At 43.0% G+C, this 23,873-nt stretch overlaps 1 protein-coding gene across 1 annotated transcript in view; it reads left to right on the top strand.

Moving 5' to 3' along the window:
* LOC138452783 (WAP four-disulfide core domain protein 3-like) overlaps window positions 1-23,873 on the top strand; it is a 253,499-nt gene that overhangs the window by 80,967 nt on the left and 148,659 nt on the right. Inside the window, exon 4 of the mRNA XM_069605123.1 lies at window positions 9,886-10,032. Coding sequence (XP_069461224.1) covers window positions 9,886-10,032 — 147 coding nt within the window. The remainder of the gene's footprint in view (window positions 1-9,885; window positions 10,033-23,873) is intronic.

The raw sequence follows: 23,873 nt of genomic DNA, 5'->3' as shown, positions 1-23,873 counted from the left end.
CTGCCTTTTGTTTATAAAACTTTATTATGGGAACCAAAGAGAATTTACCATATTTTTTATCAAGTGCTGCAGCTTGGGCGCTAAGCTGGCAACATTTGGATTTTGTTTTTTCTATCCAGATGTGATCATTTATATTTGAATTCAGCCACATGCCCAGATATTTTAACTGATTCACGTGTTGCAGGGGCCCGCCGTCCAAGTGCCATCTAAAGTTTTTTGCATTAGCTGTACCTTTTTTAAGATCTTGTAAAGTAAGAACAACTGATTTACTTGGATTTATGTACAAACCGTTGTCTTTAACCTATTGCTCCAAAGCTTGCAATTTTCAGTGTAACCCAATTGGTGTAAGGTGCATTAATACTAAATCGTCAGCATAGAGAATCCAATTCAGGGCGGAGTCATCTATTTTTGGTGCAAACCCCTGAATTTTTCCAAAAACCTCGCCAATATCAGAGATGAATGCATTGAATATTATGGCTGCTAAAGGACACCCTTGCTTGACTCCACAAAAGGTTTTGACAAGGTGCCATTTGCATCTAATCGGATATTAATTTCAGTGTTTGTGTGTAGGTCTTTAATGGCAGCAAGCAAACTTTCAGGGCATTTCCAGTTTTTTAGTTTTGTCCAGAGCTTTTCTCTGTCAACACTGTCAAAACGCGGGACAGATTGACAAAAGCAAGATACTTTTGAGTCCTTCCGTATTGCCTCCATTTTCAATAAGTTAATTAGTATGAGGTTTAAACAGCATCCAACTCCTTTTACGAATCCGCTTTGTCTAACATCTAGATGGTTAGTGAGAGCTAGCCATTCCTTTAGTTTTTGCTGAAGTTGGGTTGCGTATACTTTACCTATAACATCAAGTAAGGCAATTGGACGATAGTCCATTGGATTAGATCTGTTGCCTTTCTTGAAAATAGGCACGACAATAGCCTTCTTCCAGGATCTAGGGGCTGGCTTTAAGCATTGCATTTGTAATACCATCCGGTCCAGGCATGCGGGAGTTTGAGATTTTTTTGATATTTGTCAAAATGTCATCTTGGTCAAAATTAATATCCCAATGTCGTAGAGATGGCATAGAAGGATCGATGGTATTGCCCTTTTTTGCAAACAGCGTGGAGAAGTGCTCAATCCATTTTTTTTCGGTCAGCATGTTTTTTTGTGGCGCCTGCTGTACACTGCATTCATTATTCATTACTGTCCAGAAGTCAGATGAATTCCTCTCTTTCAGACATTTCATCATTATTTCTGCATCATGTTGTTCCGTCATGGATCGATGTGCTATGATCCAATTCTTATACCTTTGTCTGATTTTCTTCTTCCTCTCTAACTGATCTGATTTAGGGAGATTGTTAATTTGTCGTAAAGCCTTGCGCATTTCCCTCTTTCTGCCAACAATTTCTGTATAATAAGCATGTTTTAGCTTATAACTCCGAGTATTGTTTGGATTCTTTCCGATCTTATATTGTTCCAACAATGGGATGTAATCAACACCCAAACGGTCGATATGATTTTCATATTCATTTTTTATTTCGCTCACCTGCTTTGAGTTCAATTTCAATCTATTTCTTCCGAAGTTTAGCATTCTATTATGATTCCATGTTGGCAAAACAGTTTGCTTGATCATCTTAAAGCAGGCTACAACCATATCATGGTCGCTAGCTTGCATTTTGTGTACTTTCAGATCAATGATGTTTAGGTTATCTGATGCAAAGATATAATCCAGTGTCGATTTTTGATTATTCCTTTGCCAGGTTGGTTTGGCTGGTATGTCTCCCTCTACATTTCCATTTAACCTTGAAAAATTCCGTAGGGTTAATTCTTCGGACCATTTTTCACCCAGATTTTGTTTCGCTGGTAACTAATTTTTACTTAGTTCTATGCAGTTCATATTGTGATCTCCACAAACAATAATATGAACAGAGTTGTCAGCAATCAGTAATTCATCGATTAAGTCAATGACTTGGTCGACAAAAGAAACTGTGCCAGCTTCACAGTGATTCCAATCGAGGTTTAAAATAGAGAGTGGTGTAGGTTTGTTTTCTGTGCCATCATTCTTTATGATGGTAGCTACTTGGATGTATGGTGATACGTTCTTAGACTCTTGCAATCTATAGCCAGATGTTTTTTTGATGAGTATAAGCAGGCCAGCACTTGGTCTACCTTTGTTTCTTTTGATAGCCGGGTTGATTGCAATTTTCAGCTAAAGGACACGTAACCAACCAAGTTTCTTGCAAACAGATCAGATCCATCTCACAGGTCCATTTCCCATTGCTGTTAAACAAATGGGTGAAACCTCTTGTATTCCAAGAGCTGACGACAAGTTGTTCTTCTTTTAAGTTCTTTAGGCATTAGTTTTCATTGTTGTTCGCTAAAGTGGCAGCCAGCCAATTCCACTCCGTGTTATTCGATTGATTTTTCTTTTTCATTTATTCTGAACGCCATCTGTGAGTTTTTTACTGTAATTCTGATTTGATCAGCTTGTTTCAGTTCTTGAGTGCCAAGATAGTCTTGGCGCGGCATCTCTTTTTCATTTATTTTCCTCAGCTGTTGTAAGTTTTTTACTCTAATTTGATCAGTTTCTTTCGCTTCTTGTGTGTCACGATGTTCTTGGCGAGTCAGATTGAATTGTTTGTAATCTAGTTTGCATTTTGTCCTGATTGTTCTTCTGTAGTGTATTGGACGTGGGTTTTTTAATAGATGATGCGCCAATTGCTTCTGTCATCATTTTTGATATATCCACTTCCACAATGTCAGATCCGCAAGGTAGCAAAGCTGTCGCTCCCTGCAACAGAGTTTTGCAAACTAATCTTGAGTTTACATATTAAGTGTACCTTGTCCAATGCAATGTCATCCTTAAATTCTACCACTTGGATGTCGCTAGATTCAATAGTCCGAAGTATAGGCACATGATGAAACAGGCTCAACACATTCTTTCGATTCATTATTAGACCGTCATGAATTTTAAGTATTCTTTCCAGGCTTAGGCAGTATTTTGCCTTTTCTTTGAGTGCTTTGCTTTTATAAGCATTTTGTCTGTCGTTGCTACTTTGAGCCTTAGCAGAGTTCTCTCTCTTTATACTGATTCATGTTCTGTGTAGCATTCCCACTCTCGATTTTTTTTTTCACAATGTAAATTTCCCTGGTTCGAATCCTTTTCATCATTCACATAAGTTCTATATGGGACCAGGTGCGCCGCAAGGGTACCATTCTCTTGCTCATTCATCTTTAGTATAGCTTTTTGTCTTTTTTCATCCAATGTCTGGAAGGGGCTCGCTATATTATCCTGCTTAGTATTAGGGTCCGTTTTTGATTGATTGACCAATTCGCAAAACCGTCCTGTTACTGGAGCACATATTTTCATCATTAGCTCCTCGTGACCAGCCATGTTCTGGTTTGCAATAGGTACCTTCTCCACGTTTTCCTGCTCACTTCCCTTTTGTATATCATCTTGCACCTCTTCATACGTTGATAAATTCATAGGTGTCTCGATGTCTATAACTTCCGCCATCCTTTCTAGGTCAGTCTCTCTATTAGATATGCTCAGTGCTTTTATTTCTTCATTATTATTTTCAGTAGAACTTCCTTTTTGCTTTTCTTTTTCACTAGTCACATCCACTTGGTTTTGCCCCGGGCCACAACCATTGGCAGAAACATTTACTGTAACTGTCTTGAGGTTCCTTAAGAACCCTCTTGCGCCATTTGTTATTTTTCCTTTTTTTAGATTTTTCGTTTTCTTTTTTTGGGGCACTCCTTTCGTATTTCGTTTGTTTTTATCTTTTGCGAATATATCAAACATTCCTTTAGGAACTTGTATATTATTTTTGTGAGGAGCCTCAGATTCTGTTGTGGTATCTTTCTCCCCATTTATTCTATTCTCAGCTCTTGGCTCGTTGATGTTTTGAAATTTATTTGTGCTATCATCTGTAATAATTTTTAGAGGGGTAGCCTTTCTATTTTGTCCAACTTGCACTTCATCTATATTGGTTTTTGGCGGGGCAGCCTTTTCATTTGAACCAGCTTGCACTTCAATTATTTCATCCAATTGTGGAACATCGGTGCATTTAGCTGTTAGGCAGAAACCTGTGCAGTTCCCTTAGGGACCACTGCAAAAGATTTAAGACTACAGGTGGTTGGCAGTAAACCCAATTGGTAGCGGTCCGTACCACCCAGATTTACCTGGTAGCTGTGGCTGAGCACTCAGACTTCTCTCAAGATGAGTTAGGCAGTATATAGAGTATACACAATAGGTACAGAGATACAGTAGCACAAGCAAACACTGACCAGAGCTTTGGTGTAAAAGTATATAATTATTTATTTAAAGACACACTTGTAAATTACACTAGCACAAAAAGAGGTAAGTAAATTCAACACAGTCACTATTATATATATATACAACCCTAATTACTTATTAGACAAGTCTTAGTGAGAATCACCACTTATTTTCAGTCAGAGGTGATCGCTTAACATAAGATGGCACTCTAATAAGTTATAGAAAAAAGGGAGGGAAAAGGCAAAGTTATGAAAGCACACAATTTCAATACCTTTCAAAGAACCACAGTGAGGCAGGTTAGGCAAAGTCTACTGGAGAGCAAGGAAGTTCAAATGCCAGGCCCACTCTTAGAGAGAGCAAGCGAAATGTGTCCAGGATCACACAGGGTTTATGCCCAAGAGTCTTTGTAAATAGTTCACAAAAGATTGAGATCAAGTCAGGAAATGTTAGTTAACAGGCCCCAGGCTAACCCAGGTTAGAAAGTCGAGGATTTACTGTCACCCCGAACGATCTGTCGCAAGGGAAGCCAGGCGGGACACAGTACCTGAAAATGGGAAGAACGCTCCAGCGGGGGCAGTTGTTCCTGGCAGCGGGTGCAAGTCGGTGTTTCGTCCAGAGGAAGAGGTCTCGACGTGGAGGAAAGCTGAAGGTCGTTGCACTGCCAGGGAAGAAACCAGCCGCGGAGTTTCCCGGTTACAAGGTACCAGCCTTTTCTTCGCGGTAGTGGTAAACCGTGGTATTCCGGTTGCCGGGGTGCTTGGCACGGGCAAGGCGGCCACGAGATGGTCCAGGAAGGTGAAAAGACGGGCAAACTGGTTATCCCCACCAGTCAAAGGAAGAAGACTCTCCGGGCTGGAGATCTCCTCTGTCGTCGGGAAAAGTGGTGAGACGGTTCAGCAGGACTCCACCGGTGGTATCGTCGTTGCAGGTCAGCTCGGTTTCTACCTCCTCGGATTCTTTAGGTCCAGTGGCGACTTCTGAAGTTCCAGTCCCCAAAGCTCTGCTTTTATGCAGAAAACCCCCATTCATTCAGCCTAGCTGTCACTCAAACATGCTAAGTGGTGAGCCGGGCGGCTCACCACTTGGGCCAATCACACAAGAGTGCGACTTGAGTTGCCGAGGCAACTCAGTCCAGGGTGCCTAAACCCCCTCCCACACCCCCTGTGGTACCCAGACAGAGTGGCACCACGTTTGGAGGCTTCTGTGGAGAAGCCCGCCAAAAAGTGGAACAAAGGGCTCGACTTGGGTTGGAGTCACAGAAGCGAACACAAACGCCATTTTGGAACCAAGTTTCGGGAAAAAATACCAACCAGTGAATTTATATTAATTTAATAAACCGGCGGTATGTTCGAGGCTATTTTAAAGTGGTAGCCTCAAACAATGGGAAAATCCCATAGGAATATATTTGCGGTCGAATATGAAAAGTAGTATCCACTGCCACCAGCCAATACTCGGTCGGGGGGGACTGGACAGTGCCCCCTCGAACAACAGACCCCGGGGCAATCGAATTGCCCCGACCAGTATGTCCACAATATGAAGGTTTGTACTGGTTCTGTTCACAATTTGAGACTAGTAAAGCCAATGGTGACTTTACATGCCCTGGGAGACAGTAGTCAGTCCCAGGGTATGGAGTGTATGCTACGACACCCCTGGGTTACTGCACGGAGGGTGCTGTGTACCCCACATATCAAAACACATGAAGCCCTATGGGGTAAAGGACCCCATAGCCCATAAAACACATACAAATTCAAAGGAACACCTCAAATCATGTCTAAGAGTGGGAGGAAAAGAGTCTCACTCTTAGCAGGAGAAAAAATAAACCCCAAAAATCCGGCAAAGCTGTTGGGGGACTCACTAGGTTTGGGAAATTAGCCTTTACAGCGAATTCTCCCTAACATTAGCATTTACATTTTTACTCAAGTTAACGACATCAGCAGTCTCATCTACTTCTGTAGACTTCACACTTCCTGCTGGCTCCAGTTTCTTTTCTTGGAGGCTATCAACTAGAATTACTCGTGCTTCTCTGGGAGCCGCAAAGGACTCCACCGACATCGGGTGACACCCTTGCCATTTATCCTCTTTATTATTTTGAAGTTGTGTGGGTATCTTTTTTTTTCCTTCTCTCGTTACAACTGCCCATTCTGTTTCTCTACCCTCTCATTATTACCAGAATCATTTTTTGGTTTATTTATCTCTTTGTCAACATTGATGCTGCAATCTATCTTGTGACCATTGGTCGGATTCTCTTGCGTAACTTCTACTTGAGAATTTTTTAGACGTTTTAGCGCTTCGCGTGCAACTTCTGCCAACAATCTTTTATCTTCACTTGAGTTTTGGTTAGCATCCAAGATCAACTTCAAAAAGTTGTCGTAGTGAGTTTTATCTTGTTTCAAGTTTCTTGGGATTGTTCGTATTTCCTGTTCCATGTTAGATATTTTGGTGTTAAGCAGTGCTGTCAATGTCAAATCCTTGATATTTCCATCCATCTGTTCATATAATTTCATATACGGGGACAGAGAAATGTTCATAGCGGACATAATTACTGCCTGTAAATTCAATGATTTCCTGTCACCCTCTGCTTCTTTATCTTTCAAGTCAATGGTTTTCTTTTTCCATTGGGTACGCCTTATTTTGGGGAAGGGACACTCCATTAAAGATGAATCCGCAGTGCAGGAAGTAGAAAGATCCGATGAATCAGAAGTGCTGCCCTGCTCTGCGTTCGCCAATGGATCTTTATCTTTCAGCCGTTGCTTTTTTATCAATGGCATAAATCTTATGGGCGAGTGCGAAGTGTCGTCTTCTACCCTGTGAGCATACTACTTCTCCTGAAAGGCTATTTCCAGATCTTTTCCTTTTGTGTACAGGGCTGAGCACACATTTATTTATGCTTTCTTGAAGAGGATCATTCACTTCATCATCGCATCTTTGATCAACTCTTACCTACCTCCTGTAAATCCGCCTTCTCAGAGATATCGTCATTGCCTAATCTTAAGAAGTCCTTCGGATGATTGAGGGACCGATTATTGAAATCAAAATTCATTTTTGTGAGATCTTTTAACAATTTATCTGCTACACTCAAAGAGTTCCTTCTTTCATTTACGTTATTTGGGTTGTTGTTGTTCACAATCGTCTCTTCTATTACGATGTCAGCACCCATGATGCGTTGATTAGCCTCTCTCATGGGTAGAACACTTACCTCCATTGGAATTTTCGTTTGGCAGGTTGATGTTGTAGCTTCAGCACAATTTGCATCCTTTTGATCTGGCACTTTCCTCATTTAAAGTATACTGTCCTTGGTCCTGCATTTGCAGATCTCTTGGTCACAGCATTGCTCCTGATCATATATATCATTTATAATGGTACCGTTATTCTGATGTACAGCCTTTTCAGCCAGGACGCATAATTGTGGAATGGCAGCTGGCTGTGCAGAGTTTTCCACTGTTATCTTGCATTCAAAGGGGAATTCGGAACAAGAATAATATTTACATCCACGCGTTCCATCATTGGCACAGATATCTTTAGGGGGCCTGACGCAAGCGTGGTGTGCCTTTCCATTAATCTCATTAGGTTCCATAATAAAACAATCTATATCATGGTCAATGTTATTTTGATTCGGAGTCATGGTTGGCGTCTGTACAAACATGTCGTCATGCCTACTCGTGCATTCTACGATGTTCACTTCCCCAATTTTGTGCACACTCGTACATGCCTCCCCCACATTAGTTTTCGGCATATCAATTTCACTTTCACTTTCTCTGCCATCATCATTGAACTGCAAATCATTTAAACATTGTTTGTTTGTTGTAGGAGACCTTAGAAGCTTCGAACACACAGTGAAAGACTTTTTGCTTACTTGAGTTGATGGGTTATTTTTCGTTGTCATGGTCTTTGCTGGAACAACACAGGTCTTGGCTCCACTCCGCCCACAAGACCGTGTTTCCACACCTTCCCTCCGAGGCATCGATAAGCCCAAAGCTGTTGCAATGTTTAGTGGGGGAGAGCAGCCAAACAGAAGGCTCCCGTTAATGGATGCGCGGATGCGAGATCAAAGGAGATAGCCTCCAACAGTCTCTCGCGCCTCCACAGGCTGCGATAAGTGCCAATAAAGGTGCACGTTGCAAGATCTCCCGTGTGTGCCGTATACTTAGATTCACCAAATGGAATGCCTCTGCTCCACTCACCCAAGCACCCCAGCACAACAGCAAAACAGCTTCAAAAGAAGTCGCGTTTGCCCTTTTCACGTTCTGGCTTCTCGCCGCAAGGGCTGGTGGGGGCGGGTTAAATACACTGCTTCCTGGTGGGTGTGTCTTCCCCACAGGCTTCTGTTAAAGGTGTAGGCAGCAATTTCAGGGCACCACCAATGCACCGCCTCCCTGGTGTGCTGTGTAGTTAAATTCGCCAGATACAAGTCTTTATGCACAGCAAGTGCACAGCTAGTGCAGGATTTGGACCATTTCAATCCAATTTAGTCCAATTAGCACAAAACAGCAAAACAGCTTCAGAAAAAGTCGTGTTTGCCCTTTTCCTGTTCGGGCTTCTCCTCAGAGTCACTGCTTCAATGATATTTCTTTCTGTCCTCTTGTATTTTCGATCACTATGAAGAACACAGAAATGTGGTAGGGTAGGTAGTAAGTGGAGAAGTGAGGTATGGGAGGAACCCTTCACCACCACTTCACCACGCCACCCAGTCTTGTTTGTGAAAGTGAGGATGTAAAATCGTGGGGGCATAAATTGCCTGTACGTACTCTTGGGCTTCGCGGATGCGGTAGAGGCTGGGAGCTAGACAAAAAAGAACATGAACAGAATTAGGCTCAGGCATTCTTATTGTGCTGTATCTCTGGTGCCCGGTGAGGAAGTATATATAAGGCTTCAACATCCAATGTAACCATTATATTTAAAGAGGGATGATTGGTGTGTCTTCCACTAAGTTAATCAGTGGTAGGGTGTCAGGGCAACAACTTTGTAGAAAAGTGTCATTATGTTGACTATGTGGTTCCTGCAGCAATTCACAGAGAGAAACAACTGGTCTTCCTGGTGGTGAGATGGAGTTTCTATATAATTTAAGTGGAATGCAAAATGATGGTACAGAGGGTTTGGTATGATCAAGGATGTGCTTCCAGGCTGAAAGTGATCACTTTCCTGATTCATTCCTTGATGCCTGCTGTAGATCTGCTATTCTTTTCCTATAGTGGCGTAAAAACATGTAGCAGCATTGTGGCCATATTCGCAAACTTGTCATTTGGATATGGAATCCTTTGCTAAAAATGTCTGTTTGTCCCAGGAATACAATTCTCTACCCCTTTTAGAGCAACAAAACTGAAATTGTTTCACTCATTAAGGTCTTGCACTCCACAAAACCCCAAAAGGCCTCTCCTAGCCTAAATCTATTCCACACACATTTTGGAAATTCTCAAAGCCTTGAGCAACCGCCCAGAAGAGACGACAAAAGCAGTGGACTGTCTTGATGGCACAAGGGAAGGGTATTTTAATAGCCCCTGCTGTTATGGAGCTCATAGTCTTAGGATACTGAAAAATAGGTTAGAGAAATGGATTGTTTCATTCAGGTTGCAGCCGATGATTCTCTAATTATCACCCTTTTGCATTCTTATTTTCAGAGAGACCCGGTACCTGCCCCAAGCCAGAAAACTTGTGCGACATTATTCCAGTGAAAACCTCCTGCACCTGTGATTGTGAGTGTCCAAAAGGACAGAAGTGCTGTCGGAGACCCTGTAGCATTGAATGTACTGATGTCATCATGCCAGGTACAGTAGCAGTAAGGGGACAGCACTGGGTTGGACTGAGAACAAAAAGTGACCATGGAAATGTTTTTCAAAATGGCCCCATATTACACTGTGCAAGTGAATGTAGTGAGCAAGGTGAACCCCTCTACATAAGATTTTGAAGACTATTTGCCCCTATAGAGAAATTAAAATGTGTTACACATGACACAAAATGGATATAGAATAGAAATATTGTAATGTAAGCTTTATAAACAATGCTTTGAAAGGTTTGTGGGGATGAGGAGACATGGGAGAAAGAGGTGGGATGACGGGGAGAGAGAGTGTAAGAGGAGCAGGAAAACAAAACAAGGCACCCACTGAAAAGAGGCCCAGGGTGTAGAGGCTCACCAGGATCTCACCAGAGTTCCCCATAGGCCAGTCCACCACTCTGACTGTACATTGTATACTCAGATCATGTGACTTGGTCTATGAGTGCCTTGAATCTTGAGGAGAAATGCACTCAATACAAGAAGCATCTGCAAAGAAAGCAGTATTGACTTTTGTGGTTATATATTAAGTGATCTGATGAGTAACAGTTTGTCACCTTATGACAACTTCAAGGCAATGAGTATTTATTTAGAATTTGGACCACGTGATCGTCCATCTCCATGTAAGAGGTGACAGAGCGGACCAAACATATAGATTAACCCTTTCCAACCCCTGATAGTCATGGCCATCAGAACGTGGAATTGTATTAATAATTAGCCACTGATCATTTTTCTGCTGCTTTCTATGGAAGTGATAAAGTTGTGTTTTTTATGGTCACCTGTCTGCAAGATCTTTCCTCCTCAGACGGGGTAGCTTCAAATCGGTATGATATGTGGGGGGCCCTGTTAGGCAGAAACCTGTGCAGTTCCCTCTGGGACCACTGCAAAAGATTTAGGACTACAGGTGTTTGGCAGTAAACCCACTTGGTAGCAGTCTGTACCACACAGATTCACTTGGAAGCTGTGGCTGAGCAGTCAGACTTCCCTCAAGAAGAGTTAGGAGGTATACAGAGTATTCACAATAGATCAAGGGAACACCGTAGAACAAGTTAACACTGACCAGGGCTTGGTGTAAAAGAGATATAATTATTTATTTAAAACCACATCTAGAAAAACACACAGGCACTAATAGTAAGCAATTCAAAAACACGGTCACTAAAAGAAATACACTCCCTTAAAAGAATATTAGACAAGTCTTAAGTAAAGCCCCACTTATTTTCAGACAGCGGTGAGCGCTTAACGTAGATGGCACTCTAAGTAAAACCGTGAAGTTAGAGTTCAAGAGGCCGGATCCACTTTCAGAGGATCCAAACGAAATGTGTCCAAGGTCACACGGTTGCAGTGCACAAAAGTCTTGTAAAGGTTCAAAAAGGAGTTGGACCAAAGAAAGGGACCAGTTAGAGGGTCAAGGCGGCCAGCCCAGTCCAGAAGGTTAAGGGGTTATTATTACCTTGTAGCAATCTTTAGAAAGGGAGGCCTGGCGGACACGGTACCTTAAAGTGGTGAGAACGCTCCAGCGGGGGCAGTTGTTCCTGGCAGCGGATGCAAGTCGGTGCTTCGTCCGGGGGTAGAGAGGATCTCGTCGTGGAGGAAGACAGGAGTCCGTTGCACTGCCAGGGAAGAAACCAGCCACAGAGTTTCTCAGGTACAAGGAGCGGTCCGGTGATTTGCGGTTCAGTGGTGAGTGGCTCTCCGGCTGCCGGGTTGCTTGGCACGGGCAGTTCGACCACAAACCGGGCTGGGGTGCGAAGAAAGAAAGGGAAACTGGTTGTGCCCACCAGTCAGGAGAAGAAGCCTCTCCAGCCGGGAGATCTTCTCTGTCGTCGGGAAGTGGTGAGTCGGTTCTGCAGGGCTCTACCGGTGGTGTTGTCGTGGTAGGTCTGCTCAGCTTCTCCCTCGTCGGATTCTCAGGTCCTGTGGCGACTTCTGAAGTTCCAGTCCCCAAAGCCCTGCTTTTATGCAGAAAACCCCCATTCACTCAGCCTAGCTGTCATTCAAACATGCTAAGTGGTGAGCCGGCCGGCTCACCACTTGGGCCAATCACACAAGAGTGCGACTTGAGTTATCAAGGTAACTCAGTCCAGGGTGCCTAAACCCCCTCCAACATCCCCTGTGGTACCCAGACAGAGTGGCACCACTTTTGGAGGCTTCTGTGGAGAAGCCCGCCAAAAAGTGGAACAAAGGGCTCGACTTGGGTTGGAGTCACAGAAGAGAACACACACGCCATTTTTTAATCGAGTCTTGGCAAAAAATACCAACCGGAGAATTAATATTAATTAGATAAATCGGCGGTATGTTCGAGGCTATGAGAATTAAATAATTAAAGTTGGTAGCCTCGAACAATGGGGAAAATCCCATAGGAAAATATTTGCGGTCGAATATAAAAAGGAGCTTCCATTGCCACCAGCCAAAACTCGATCAGGGGGGACGGAGACGTGCCCCCTCGACTAACAGACCCCGGGGCAATCGAATTGCCCCGACCAGTACGTCCACAATATGATGGTTTGTACTGGTTTCTGTTAATAATCTGGGACTAGTAAAGCCAATGCTGACTTTACATGCCCTGGGAGACAGTAGTCGGTCCCAGGGTATGGAGTCTATGGTGGGGTGTCACTATGACACCCCTGTGTTACTGCACGGACGGTGCTGTGTAACACACATAGGAAAGACACATGAGACCCTATAGAGTAAAGGGCCCCATAGCCCATAAAACACATTACCAGTCAAAGGAATACCATAAATCATGTCCAAGAGTGGGAGGAAAAAGAGTCTCACTCTTGGCAGGAGAAAAGAAACAAACTCCGGAAATCCAGCAACGCTGCTGGGGGACTCACTAGGTTAGGAAATTCAGCCTAAAGAGAGAGAGAATTCTCCCTAACAGGCCCCTTCTGAAAAGGTGGATTTGACACAGTTAAGAAAGTGAGGTTGGTTCATAAAGTCTTCTTCCGAGAGGGTGTGTTTGAAGACATTCTTAAGCAACCGTTGGAAAACCCAGAAGTTTTGTCAATTGTGTATCCATTGAGTTGTGAGGCATGTCGGTGTATATGTGTGTATGTTCAGAGTGTGAGGGCTTTCACAGTCTGGGTGCATACGCAGTGGGTAGATGTATGCAAAGTGTTAGGGGGAATGTGTGTGTGCCTTATGTGGGTTTATGTGCAGTAAGGGGGTCTAGGCACACTGCAGGTGCCTTTCACAGTTTGGCATATATGTGCATTATGAGGATTTATGTGCATTGTGTGGATGGAGGTCTAATGTTTGCACTGTGAGCCGCTATGCATACTGTGTGAATGCATGCAGACTAATGGGTGTATGCACGCTGTTTGAATGCATGCATAGTGAGCAAGTTATTGTGTGCTTTCATGCACACGGGCCACTAGACTTGACCTTTCCTCTCCCATAATGACACCCAGGAAGCGGTGCTTGTGTATCAGGGTCCGCTCCTGCTCTGAACTGCACACGTATTGTGACGCCCCTTTTATTTAGAAGACGTGCTGACGTCTCAGGACCATTTCTCTTAAAGGCACCATAACACCGGTGTGTGGCTCTCTGTGTAGTCAGAGAATGTGGGTACAGTGTGAGGGTACATGTGCATTTTGTAGTTTGTGTGTTGAGTGTATGGAGATAGAAGTAGAGATGGAGAAAGATGGTGAGAAAGAGAAAGTAAAAGAGAGGGGGGTGACTGGAAACACACACAGAGAAACAGCAAGTGCACCTGTGTGTGAATGTGTGTGTGACTGGTCATGCTGAAAGAGGGAATAAGCATAGGAGGCAATGCGAGCGCTTGTATCTGTGTGATTGGAACCACAAAGAGAAATAGCAGGTGTGCCTGTGTTTGAATGTGTGTGTGACTTGTCATGCAGAAAGAGGGACTAAGCATAAGAGAAAATGGGAGTGTGTGTATCTGTGTGTGTGAGAGAGAGCAAAAACGAGAGGAGTGTCTTGAAACACACAGAGTGAAATAGAGAAACAGCGGTTACACCTGTGTGTGAATGTGTGTGTGACTGGTCATGCAGAAAAAGGAATGAGCATAAGAGGGAATGGGAGCGCGTGTATCTGTGTGACTGAAAACACACAGAGAAATAGCGAAACAGCAGGTGCACCTGTGTGTGAATGTGTGTGTGACTGGTCATGCAGAAAGAGGGAATAAGCATAGGTGAGAATGGGTGTATGTGCGTGTGTGTGTGTGTGTGTGTGTGCATGTGTGTTCGCAAGAGAGAGCGAGGGAGAGCGGGTCCATAGAGGTACAAAAGAATTAGTGGGATTGAAATGGGGATTTGTTGAAAGACAAGAGTGAGAAAGCGCCACAGAAAGAGAGAATGATGGAAAGAGAAAGTGAAGGCAAGATAGAGCAGGAGGTAGAGACAGTGAAAGAAATATAAAAAGTCTTTGCAAGGCATAAAATAAGCTGTATCGTATAGCAATTTGCGATGCAATTCTGTAGGTTTGCTAATTAAGTTGAAACTTGTGTAGCAAAGCTAGCTATTTAAGTTACCCTGTCCAATGAAAGCACAGCTTACCCTGCATGCCTCTCTTGCCTCAGGGCTCTCTTCACCCTCTTTTCTATGCTTTCAGCAAGTTTCAAGGGGGTAATGGAGAGAGAGCGAGAGAGAGAGCAAACAAGAGAGTGAGAGAAAGAGAGTAAGAATGAGAACGAGAGAGAAAGAAAGAATGGGAGAGAGAAAACGAGGCAAGATTATTATTTTTTTTTCACAAAATTGCAAACCAGAAGTAATCAGGGTGATACTTGTATTGAGCTAACTATATCATGTCTGGCAAAGACTTGACAGTCGTGCAATTCCATTTCTAAAAATTGAAGTTGTTACATAATGCACAATTACTGTATTGTCTCCATGCTTTACATTAAAGTTTTGGTTAGTGTATCTAAATCTCACAGTGTTCATTTCATTTTGTTGGGGATGATGTATCGCATTGATGAGTGAACACTTGAAAATGTACATGATCACACAGCTAAATGCTTTTGATGGCAAACCTAGTTCTGTGACCTTCTGGTTGCATTAATCTGTGCAACTGGTGCTCAACCAATGAGCTGATCCCATACTCCTTGACATTCTATCTTATCACCCTGTTGCTTTATACCAGATACCGTGAAATTGAGGGGGCAGTAAACTTCAATATTTCATGTAGTTTGCGCAGTTCTCTGCCTGCTACGGCACCTACTCTACTTTGTGTCTTACTTCTGTTCCTCTTACATAATGAATACACAAATCGAACTAGATGTTTACACAAAGTAGTTAACTATAATTCCATCTTGTCTGTAAATCTAAAGATTTACTACAAACCCATACACTGTAGTGAGCCTCCATAGATTTCCTTATATATCACCACTGGCAGGAGACAGCTGGCCAAACTGTTTTCAGAGCCTTTTTTATCATATCTAGTTATTGTGTTCATTCATGCAGCTAACCTTTTACATTTTACAGATACTCATTCAGGGCTCACAAAGTCTACTCGCCCACTCGCATAGTCGAGTAAAGGGAGAGTACCATTTGGAGGGGATGTTTGAAACTTTTATGTATAAACAAGAGGAGTTCTGGGAGTTTCTCTACTACCGGCCTATATCCCAGGTTAGAGTCTCGACCAGAGTCTTTAGCTCACCATCCTTTCACAGAAGAGAAATGTCCACTACATATCAGTCTTTGTCCTGCCCAAGGGCAGTCCAGCAATGAAATGCCTGGCAATTCTCTTCTGAACAAAGTACCAACAACAACCCCAGACACGTGTTTCTGCCTGGTTGGGCCTCGTCAGTGAGGTGGTAAAGTGAATGATGACAGTAGCAGGGGGTGAGGAGGCACAACTGGAAGAGTGACAAAGAGCTGATAAGAAGGAACCTTGGGAGAGGTGAGGAGAAGGTGAAGAGGAGGAACATCAGAAGAAGAAAGGAGGGTAAGGTGAGGAGGAACATCAGGAGAAGTGAGAAGGGTGGATGGAGGAGGGATGTGTATTTAGGTTAGGAGGAGGTCGGAGATATAACCAGGAGAACAAAAGAGGATAAGCGTTTACACAGTGATGTCTTTATTGGGGGGGCAAACAGGGCACATGCCCCCATCCTGGGGAGGGCCCACCTGTTGTGCAACTTGGAGGGGACAGGAGCTTGGGGGTGGGGGAGTCCGGTACCCAGCCGGGTGACAGGCTGGCACTGTTTCCCCTCCCTGCCCGCAGCCCCCAGCAACCAATCAAGTGCTGGCTTTGGGACACAAGTTCACTGTGTGCGGCTTGGAAGCTGGCCATGGTGGGTCCTTTTGGGTGTGGCTGTCTGCCAGCTCATGTTCAATATGGCTGAGGATCTGCTCAGCCTCAGCACCTGCTATCAGTTTCCCTGCAAGACCGAGACCGCACATGCAACAAGCCAAGCACGAGGGGCTGAAGCAGCAGGCCGGGCCAGCAGCAAAGCAGCACCACAGATCCTGTAGTGGTCAGTGGAGAGACAGAGGCCCGGATGCAACGGATGCTGGAGATAAGCAGTAACCAGCCCCAAACAAAACGGGTTATTCAGTGACAGTCTTGGCTTTCTGCATGCCCTTGAATTGCCATAACGGGATTCCTCAAATGGAATCTGGCGAATGCTTGCTCCTTGTGCCTCCTCGCCACTTGTATAACGTGCTGCTTATGATTCTGAGCTCTGACACTGTTTGGTTGTGCTCCCCGCATTAGTTCTGCATGTGCTGCTGCACGAAGCATACATAGCAGGCACAATATAACACGAAATATGCTGTAGGACAGCCCTCACTGCAATTCGTGCCAGCCAATAAAAAGAATGTGAAGCATCACTTATTTTCCAAGGCTGTGAAGTGCACTGGGAAGCACTAAACCGCCCCATAAAATAAGCTAAATGAATTCATGTGATGGGGCTTTAACCCTACAAAGCAGCACCTCACATGATCCTTGGGGCACTAAACTCACAAACAAGTCCCTTTTCTTGTAATGTGGATTCATGCTCCTCTCTGCACAACTGGTAAAAGAAGTTCAGGGGCCTCATTATGACCCTGGATCTCCCGGAATGAAGGGGGCCGGCCCCCTTCATTATGGGAGCGCCGATTACGAGGTTCCCTTTGCAGGACCCGGATCAGACGTCTGGTAAAACCAGACGTCTTTTCCGAGTCCCGCGAGGGGAAGAGGGAGGTAATAACGGGCCGCTTGTTATGTGCCTGTTATTACCTCCCTCCCCATTCCCATTAAGCCCTATGGGGGCTCAAATGGGAATGGGGAGAATGGTTCCTGCAAGGAGGAATTACCTGGTCCTCCTATGTCGGAATGACCCGGTAAGTCCCCATTGCAGGAACCCGGTAATGGAGCCTGGTTTGGAGGCAGCCATGTTTCTAATAGCACCATGGCTACCTCCAAACTCTTAATGAGGCCCCAGGTCTTCCTTTTGGCATGTCTGGGCTCACCGGCAACATGGCTCACTGGCTCTACGGTGCTCCTGGATGCTTATTGACACCAGCTCCTTCCTGTGCTACTGAAGTCACAGGCAGCTGTGGGCCATGGCTGACTGCCTCCACGGTGTTCCTGGATGCTTATTGACACCAGCTCCGTCCTGCTCTACAGCAGTATCCGGACACATGGCTCACTGGCTCCGCGTTGCTTCTGGATGTTTATTGACACCAGCGCCTTCCTGCGCTTCTCTAGTCACCGGCATCCATGGGCCATAGCTCACTGGCTCTTCGGTGTTCCTGTATGCTTATTGAATATAGCTTTTTTCTGCGCTACTGGAGTCACGGGCATCTGTGGGCCGTGGCTCACTGGCTCCATGGTGCTCCTGGGTGCTTATTGACACCAACTCCTTCCTGTGTGAGTGGAGTCACCAGAATCTTTGTCCTGTGGCTCACTGGCTCTGAAATGCTCCTGGATTCTTATTGACACCAGCTGCTTCCTGCCCTACTGGATTCACCAACATCTGTGGGCCGTGGCTCAGTGGCTCCATGCTTCTTTACATCAGGTTTGCAATTTGGTCCATTTTAGTCTTCCTAAAAAAATCAAATACTTAAAAGTTTCAAAAGGACATAGATGGCCTGTGCATGGTGCCAGCTGCATGGCTCAGGTTACAAAAGACTTGCAGTAATTTACTTTTGGCAAAGGCAATACGAAACAAAGTGTGACTATCCCCATAACAGAAAAGGGTTAATTCTCCAAACTATGTGAACAAACTCCCGTCTTGGCAGGAGGTTGCAGGTGCAAACAGCAATTATTTGCAGTTTACACAAAAATTATAATAGTTATGAACATCAAATGTTCTACCTAGATGTCTACATTATTAGGTTATCACATTCCCAAATCTGCTTTGTAACATTTTCTGGGAAGTTAAAAACACATTTTAGGTTGTGACTCTTGTGCCCAAGGTTGAATCTTGTTATGGGTTACTTCAATAAATAGGTCTCTTCAGCTGTTGTGTAGTGATACTTGTACCATTACGGTCTGACTTATGAATCTTGAGAAAATTAAAAAATATGATTGTCTGTTTAAACTAATGGGAATCTTCAAACATATATGCAGATCCTGCCTTTCATTTCACAGCTAAGTTTATCTTCTTCTTGGAGCATTTGCTCTAGTCTCGGTCGCTCTGTTGTTGATTTTAGCCTGCAATTATCCCATCAGCCTTTCTTCTCTCAGGGCTAATGGCCATCTTATTGTTTATCTCAAAGAACAGGCACTCAAGGCATGCCTCTAGAAACAGACACTTATCTTTGTGAAGGTTACATTTCCTTGGGCACATGAGGCCTTTTTAATATAATTGCATCTTGCCGGCACTTGTTCATTTTCTCATCATGCTATGTTCCTTTTGTCAAGGGAAATTTTAACTCCATGTGTCTATTATTTCAGCTGCCCATTGCACGCACATCCACATCTGTGTTTGCAAATGCCATGCTTTCCGTGTAGAAAATGCCTTTAATTTTCTTGGCTTTATGCAATGCCCAATCAGGAAGTGGATTTCTCTTTATTTGAAACAGCATTATGATATGTGGCAGATGCAAATGAAATACTGCCATTTCAGTTTGACATTCATCTCAGCGTGTTTTCAATGGCCTACATTTCTTTTTAGGCCCAACGTGGCTAAATGCAGTTTCATTCTTTTTGGGCAAATATATCCCACAGCGTAAGGGAGGAGAGTAAAAAGGAACGTTGATAATTAGATTGCACACAGCCCACACTCAGTCCTGTATGCAAAGATAACAAAAAGGTGTAGTTGCAGGAATTCAAAAACATATGAACTTAGACAACACTTCCAGAACAGCACTTGGAGGCTTTTCTATATTGAAAACAAGTATTGGCAATGCCAAAAGCTTGAGATTTTGTGTAGGTAGCGGGTTAAAAATTTTGCAAAAACCTGTGCCTCTAATAGCAGTACCTGGCAAATGCCTAATACTGAGACACAAGCCAAAACGTTTGGCTTTGCCAATGCTTGTTTCAAAAGGACTTCAGTGAAGGACACAAAACACATACTGCTTATAGAGTGGTTGAAGGCAGACCTGTTTAAGACATTTTTATTAGACCAGTAGAGCGTTTACTGCTGCCAACGTGTTTACTGCTCCAATTAAGTCATTCACTCTCAGAAGACTGCTTTGAAAAGAAAACTGGTAGGCACTTCGAGCAGTGTTTACGGTAAATCTTTATTAAAGAAACATCTAAAATGTCCTGTGAGGCAGTGTTTTGGGAGGAGACAGGCAGGAAATGGGTGGGAGTGGTCATAGGGATAAGCATGGCCATGAGCAGTCAATGGGGGGGTCAAATAACAAAACAACACCCACAAGCCTTGTGTCCATCCTCATTTGCTATTTCTTTTCTGCACTCTAATGCAATACTTGCGGCTTATAGATGGTGCAAGTGCCACAGCCTAACAGACCAAACAAAAGATGTGAATGCAACGGGTTTTAGATGAGAATGTAGACACAATACCAGGGTTATTGGACGTTCCTCTTCCTCAGTTTCTCTAATGCTCATTACTGTGCATCAGTAGAGATAACATCTAATGCCAATAAAGGGAGTGTATTAACTGGTGTCATGGACTCTACCAGTTACAGTCTGGATGGCATTACCTTGCACTTGGGCTTCACGTCCTCTGGTGTTGCTTGCTTTAGATTTGCACATTCCATGATATTCGTCCCTATATTTATTTGCTTTGGACTTGTCTGCCATGGTTATTTCCACATATCCTCAGCGTGGAGAACTTGATAAGGTAAGTCCACACAGTAGTATCATGGCTAGAGTACATTGGGAGTGAGAGGATCCTCGGGATCGAAACCTCTGGTCGAATCCTAGTACAGCTCTGCTCATTATTGCTTCATGTAGCGCAGTGTGGCCATTGGGCTACGTCTTGATACTGGGTTCCTTTGGACAAGGAGGAACTTGTGAGGATATATTTTGAGGCCCCCTGGAGTAGGCTGGTATCTCCAGCAGTGCACAGAGAGTGGGTCGGAATGCGAGTGTGGGTACACGTGGAGGAGTGTAAGACACAGGGAGCAAGAAGCAGTGGGTTCCAAGTAGAGAGTGTGTTACTCTATTTTTCAATAGGTGTTCTAGTTTAAACAAAGTGAAACAGTCTTTAGCATAGCATCCTCTTGGGGAAATGGGTCAAAGATATGTGTAATATTTATGTTTTATTAACAATTACATAATCCATTTAAAGCCTAGGCGAGTATTTGTTGAATTTGACTCCAGGAATTTAATCCCTTCATTTTGCAGATTTGAAGAAGGCATGGGTGTTTTATTTATTTATTTATTGGCCATTTGTATGGTGCCTATACACAAGTGTTGGGAGGTGGAAGGGGACATGGGTTTAGGGGGGGGGCATAGGTTTCGGGGGGTCGGCAAGGCAGTCTGTGCCCTATCCCCCAAAAACTGTTAGATGGCCCTGTGTACAGGAGAATAGATTGTATTGTAGGAAAATCTACACCAAAGAAAAGGGCGCAGAGAAAAGCACAAAATTAAAAACAAAAGATGTAAGCTGTGGTCTGTGTACAGCATCTGAAGAAGTCACATTCAAGGAAATGTTCGATGTTAGCAGCCCACCTATAACAAGAGTATATGTCCAAAGTAAATGACAAGCACAAAAAGAAATATTTTCAGTTACATGGAAGAATCCAGCAATAATTTCTTAACTGGAAAAACAATCTGGGATGAAAAGCACAACAGTTTATAGGAAAGTGAAAACCGAATTGGGCCCTGCATTGTTTATATTTTCCTTCACAGGACTGAGAATCAGCTTTGTATAAATGAAACATACAAAGATGTTAAAGATATAAGTCTTCAATTGCAAATAGAAATGGTATAATGTTGCCCTGTTTTGTGAAAACGTATAAGCAAGAGGAAAATAAAATGACCGTAAAATCTGAATTCTTTAATGAAACTAACTGAAGCATGGACAGCCAAATGGCATTCCTTCCTCACAGCTACAGCAGTACAGCAATAGGGAGGGGATGGTGTGCATTCCCATGAGAAAAGTGTGATCAGTGGCTTTGAAGCTCTACCATAACTATTATGATGCTAACTGTTGCCTTGTCTTCAGAAACAGGCCTGGGTGATAAAAACAAATACTCCCCATTTACAACTGCCATCTGCCTCTGAGATTAGGCCACAATAAATACATCATTAAATGTACAAGAAATATGCTCTAGAGAGTGTGATGGAAAGTGGCTGGAATCACTCAGGGGGGGAGGGATGTATGAACATGTGGCTGTTGGAAACTAAACCTCAAAGAACTTGCACCATGACAACCAGCATTTACAGGAGTCATAAATGCACAGCTCTCAGGGGCAAAAGAACTAACATTATATGATACCAGTAGTTCTGTTATCACTGGAACTATAGATGACATTTAGGGGCTGATTCATGGAATTTGTTTGCCGAAAAACTGGAATTTGTGTGCTATTCTGCCCGCAAATCTCTGTTTAACAAATGAGGATTTGTAGGCAGAAAGGCACACAAATTCCCGTTCGTTTTTTTGGCGCATAAACCCATGAATCAGACCCTCTATATTTGTTAAAATAAGAAAAAACATCTGCCTTTATAAAATACATATGTATTCCATATATGCTTGTAACATTTGAATGAAGTTCACAGGAAGTACATTTTTTAAAAACGAATTTAGGGTGACTAGCTCAATCAGCTGAATGTAAAATATTATGTTAATTAGGTAAATTAGGCCAATGCAGGTATTATTTGGCTGAAACAGTGCATGTTAGTGATTCTTATATCCTAGCATCCGTGCCAGAGAGCCAGATACTCTAAGATGGAAATATTATTTTTGTACAACAGTATCAGAGAGTAAAACAAGAAAACCTATAATAGGTGAGAGTGATCTGAGGAAATGACTAGTAACATGATCATATGTGAGGAACATGTTTCCGAAAATGACAATTGTTTAATATAGAAATATTCAAAATGATATCACATCAAATGGGAGGGAAACTGGGTTTATAAATCACTCCCATTAGACTTCCCTCTTAATTAATATGTTCAATGAGTATTCAGGTGGTGGTTTAGTGTGGTGTCCCTTTTCGGAAAACACTTTCCAATCACAGACTAATTAGATTCGAGATATGATAAACACCTTTAGAGGGAGTGGTTCTTTTATCTATACAAGTTAAAACTCATAGATTCTGGACACTCACTGGCACTCTCACTGACTGACAGACTGACAGAAGGAGGGAACAGAGAATTAATGACAACAGAAATGAGAATGGAGTAGGTTGTTTTTCTTTGGACCCATTTTGGATTATAAGTAGAGCACTGTAAGTGAGAACTAGCTGGAGTTAAATACCCAGGCCTTCTTCAGTGGAAAAGACAGTGGACATGCCCACTAGAAAAAAAGGGAACCAGGTTGTAGAGGGAAGCTGATCCCATCTTGCCCAGTGATGCTCACCTATTCCTAGAGGGGGGAGATTCAAACCCTTCCTTAAGAGTGTGACTATCCATCTATGTGACAGCCAAGAAGAAATTCCTAGTTAAGTATAATGCCAAGGGGAAATATAATTCAGAGGAGGGGTATACTCTGAAGGGGAATCAATGAAATCCCTGTCCCTTTTTATTTGTAAGTACTGAGGGGTTGGAGTGTGTGTGTGTATATATATATATATATATTATACATCCAAGAGAAATTCATGCATATTTCAGAAGTGTATGTTCTTCTGTAATTATAGATTTCATAGATTTGGTCCTTTGGTGTGTATACTGGGAGACCCCCCCCCCCTCCGCCTCCTTTTCTGTGCAATGATCAAACACAGAAGACGTATTCTGGGAGCCAAAAGGATATCTCGCTGTGTACATACCTAGAAAAATAAGGTAATTGGAGTAATTTGCTGCTTACATCACCAAGCAGAGTTCTGTTAATGGCCTGAATCGCAAAAGAATCAGGGGAAAGGGTTATTAACTACCATCCGATATTTCCCCATTTAAGTTATACATTGAAAATAGACAAATATGCACTTTTACACACTAATGTAATAAAAACACCACTAAAGGGAATGCATGTTAAACATACATTTCCCTCTTTACAAGTGATTTACATGCAGGAATGTCAAGTAGCTTGTCTTTTTTTAATTGAGTTTTCTAGAATGCTGTTTAAAATTCTAACATTTCCATTGAGCAGGGAAAGACGTTTTTCTTCAGTAAATAAGGAGTAGAGTCTTAGATAAATAAAACAAATAAAAGCAATTAAAAAGGTTATGAGCCCTTATTACAAAAATGCTAAATATTCTGCGTGGAAACAACTAGAATTGTAAGAACACATTCAAAATAAAGAGTGACTTTAATAACATGCAGTATGCAAAATAGACATTTACTTCTTTGCAGAGCTGGAGGTGCAGAATCACAATATATGTT

The sequence above is a fragment of the Ambystoma mexicanum genome, chromosome 4p (assembly GCF_040938575.1).
Source record: "Ambystoma mexicanum isolate Mex_15411 chromosome 4p, UKY_AmexF1_1, whole genome shotgun sequence".
Taxonomy (NCBI): domain Eukaryota; kingdom Metazoa; phylum Chordata; class Amphibia; order Caudata; family Ambystomatidae; genus Ambystoma; species Ambystoma mexicanum.
The sequence above is the reverse complement of the archived record's forward strand: the minus strand, read 5'-3'. Positions and strand labels throughout refer to the sequence as shown.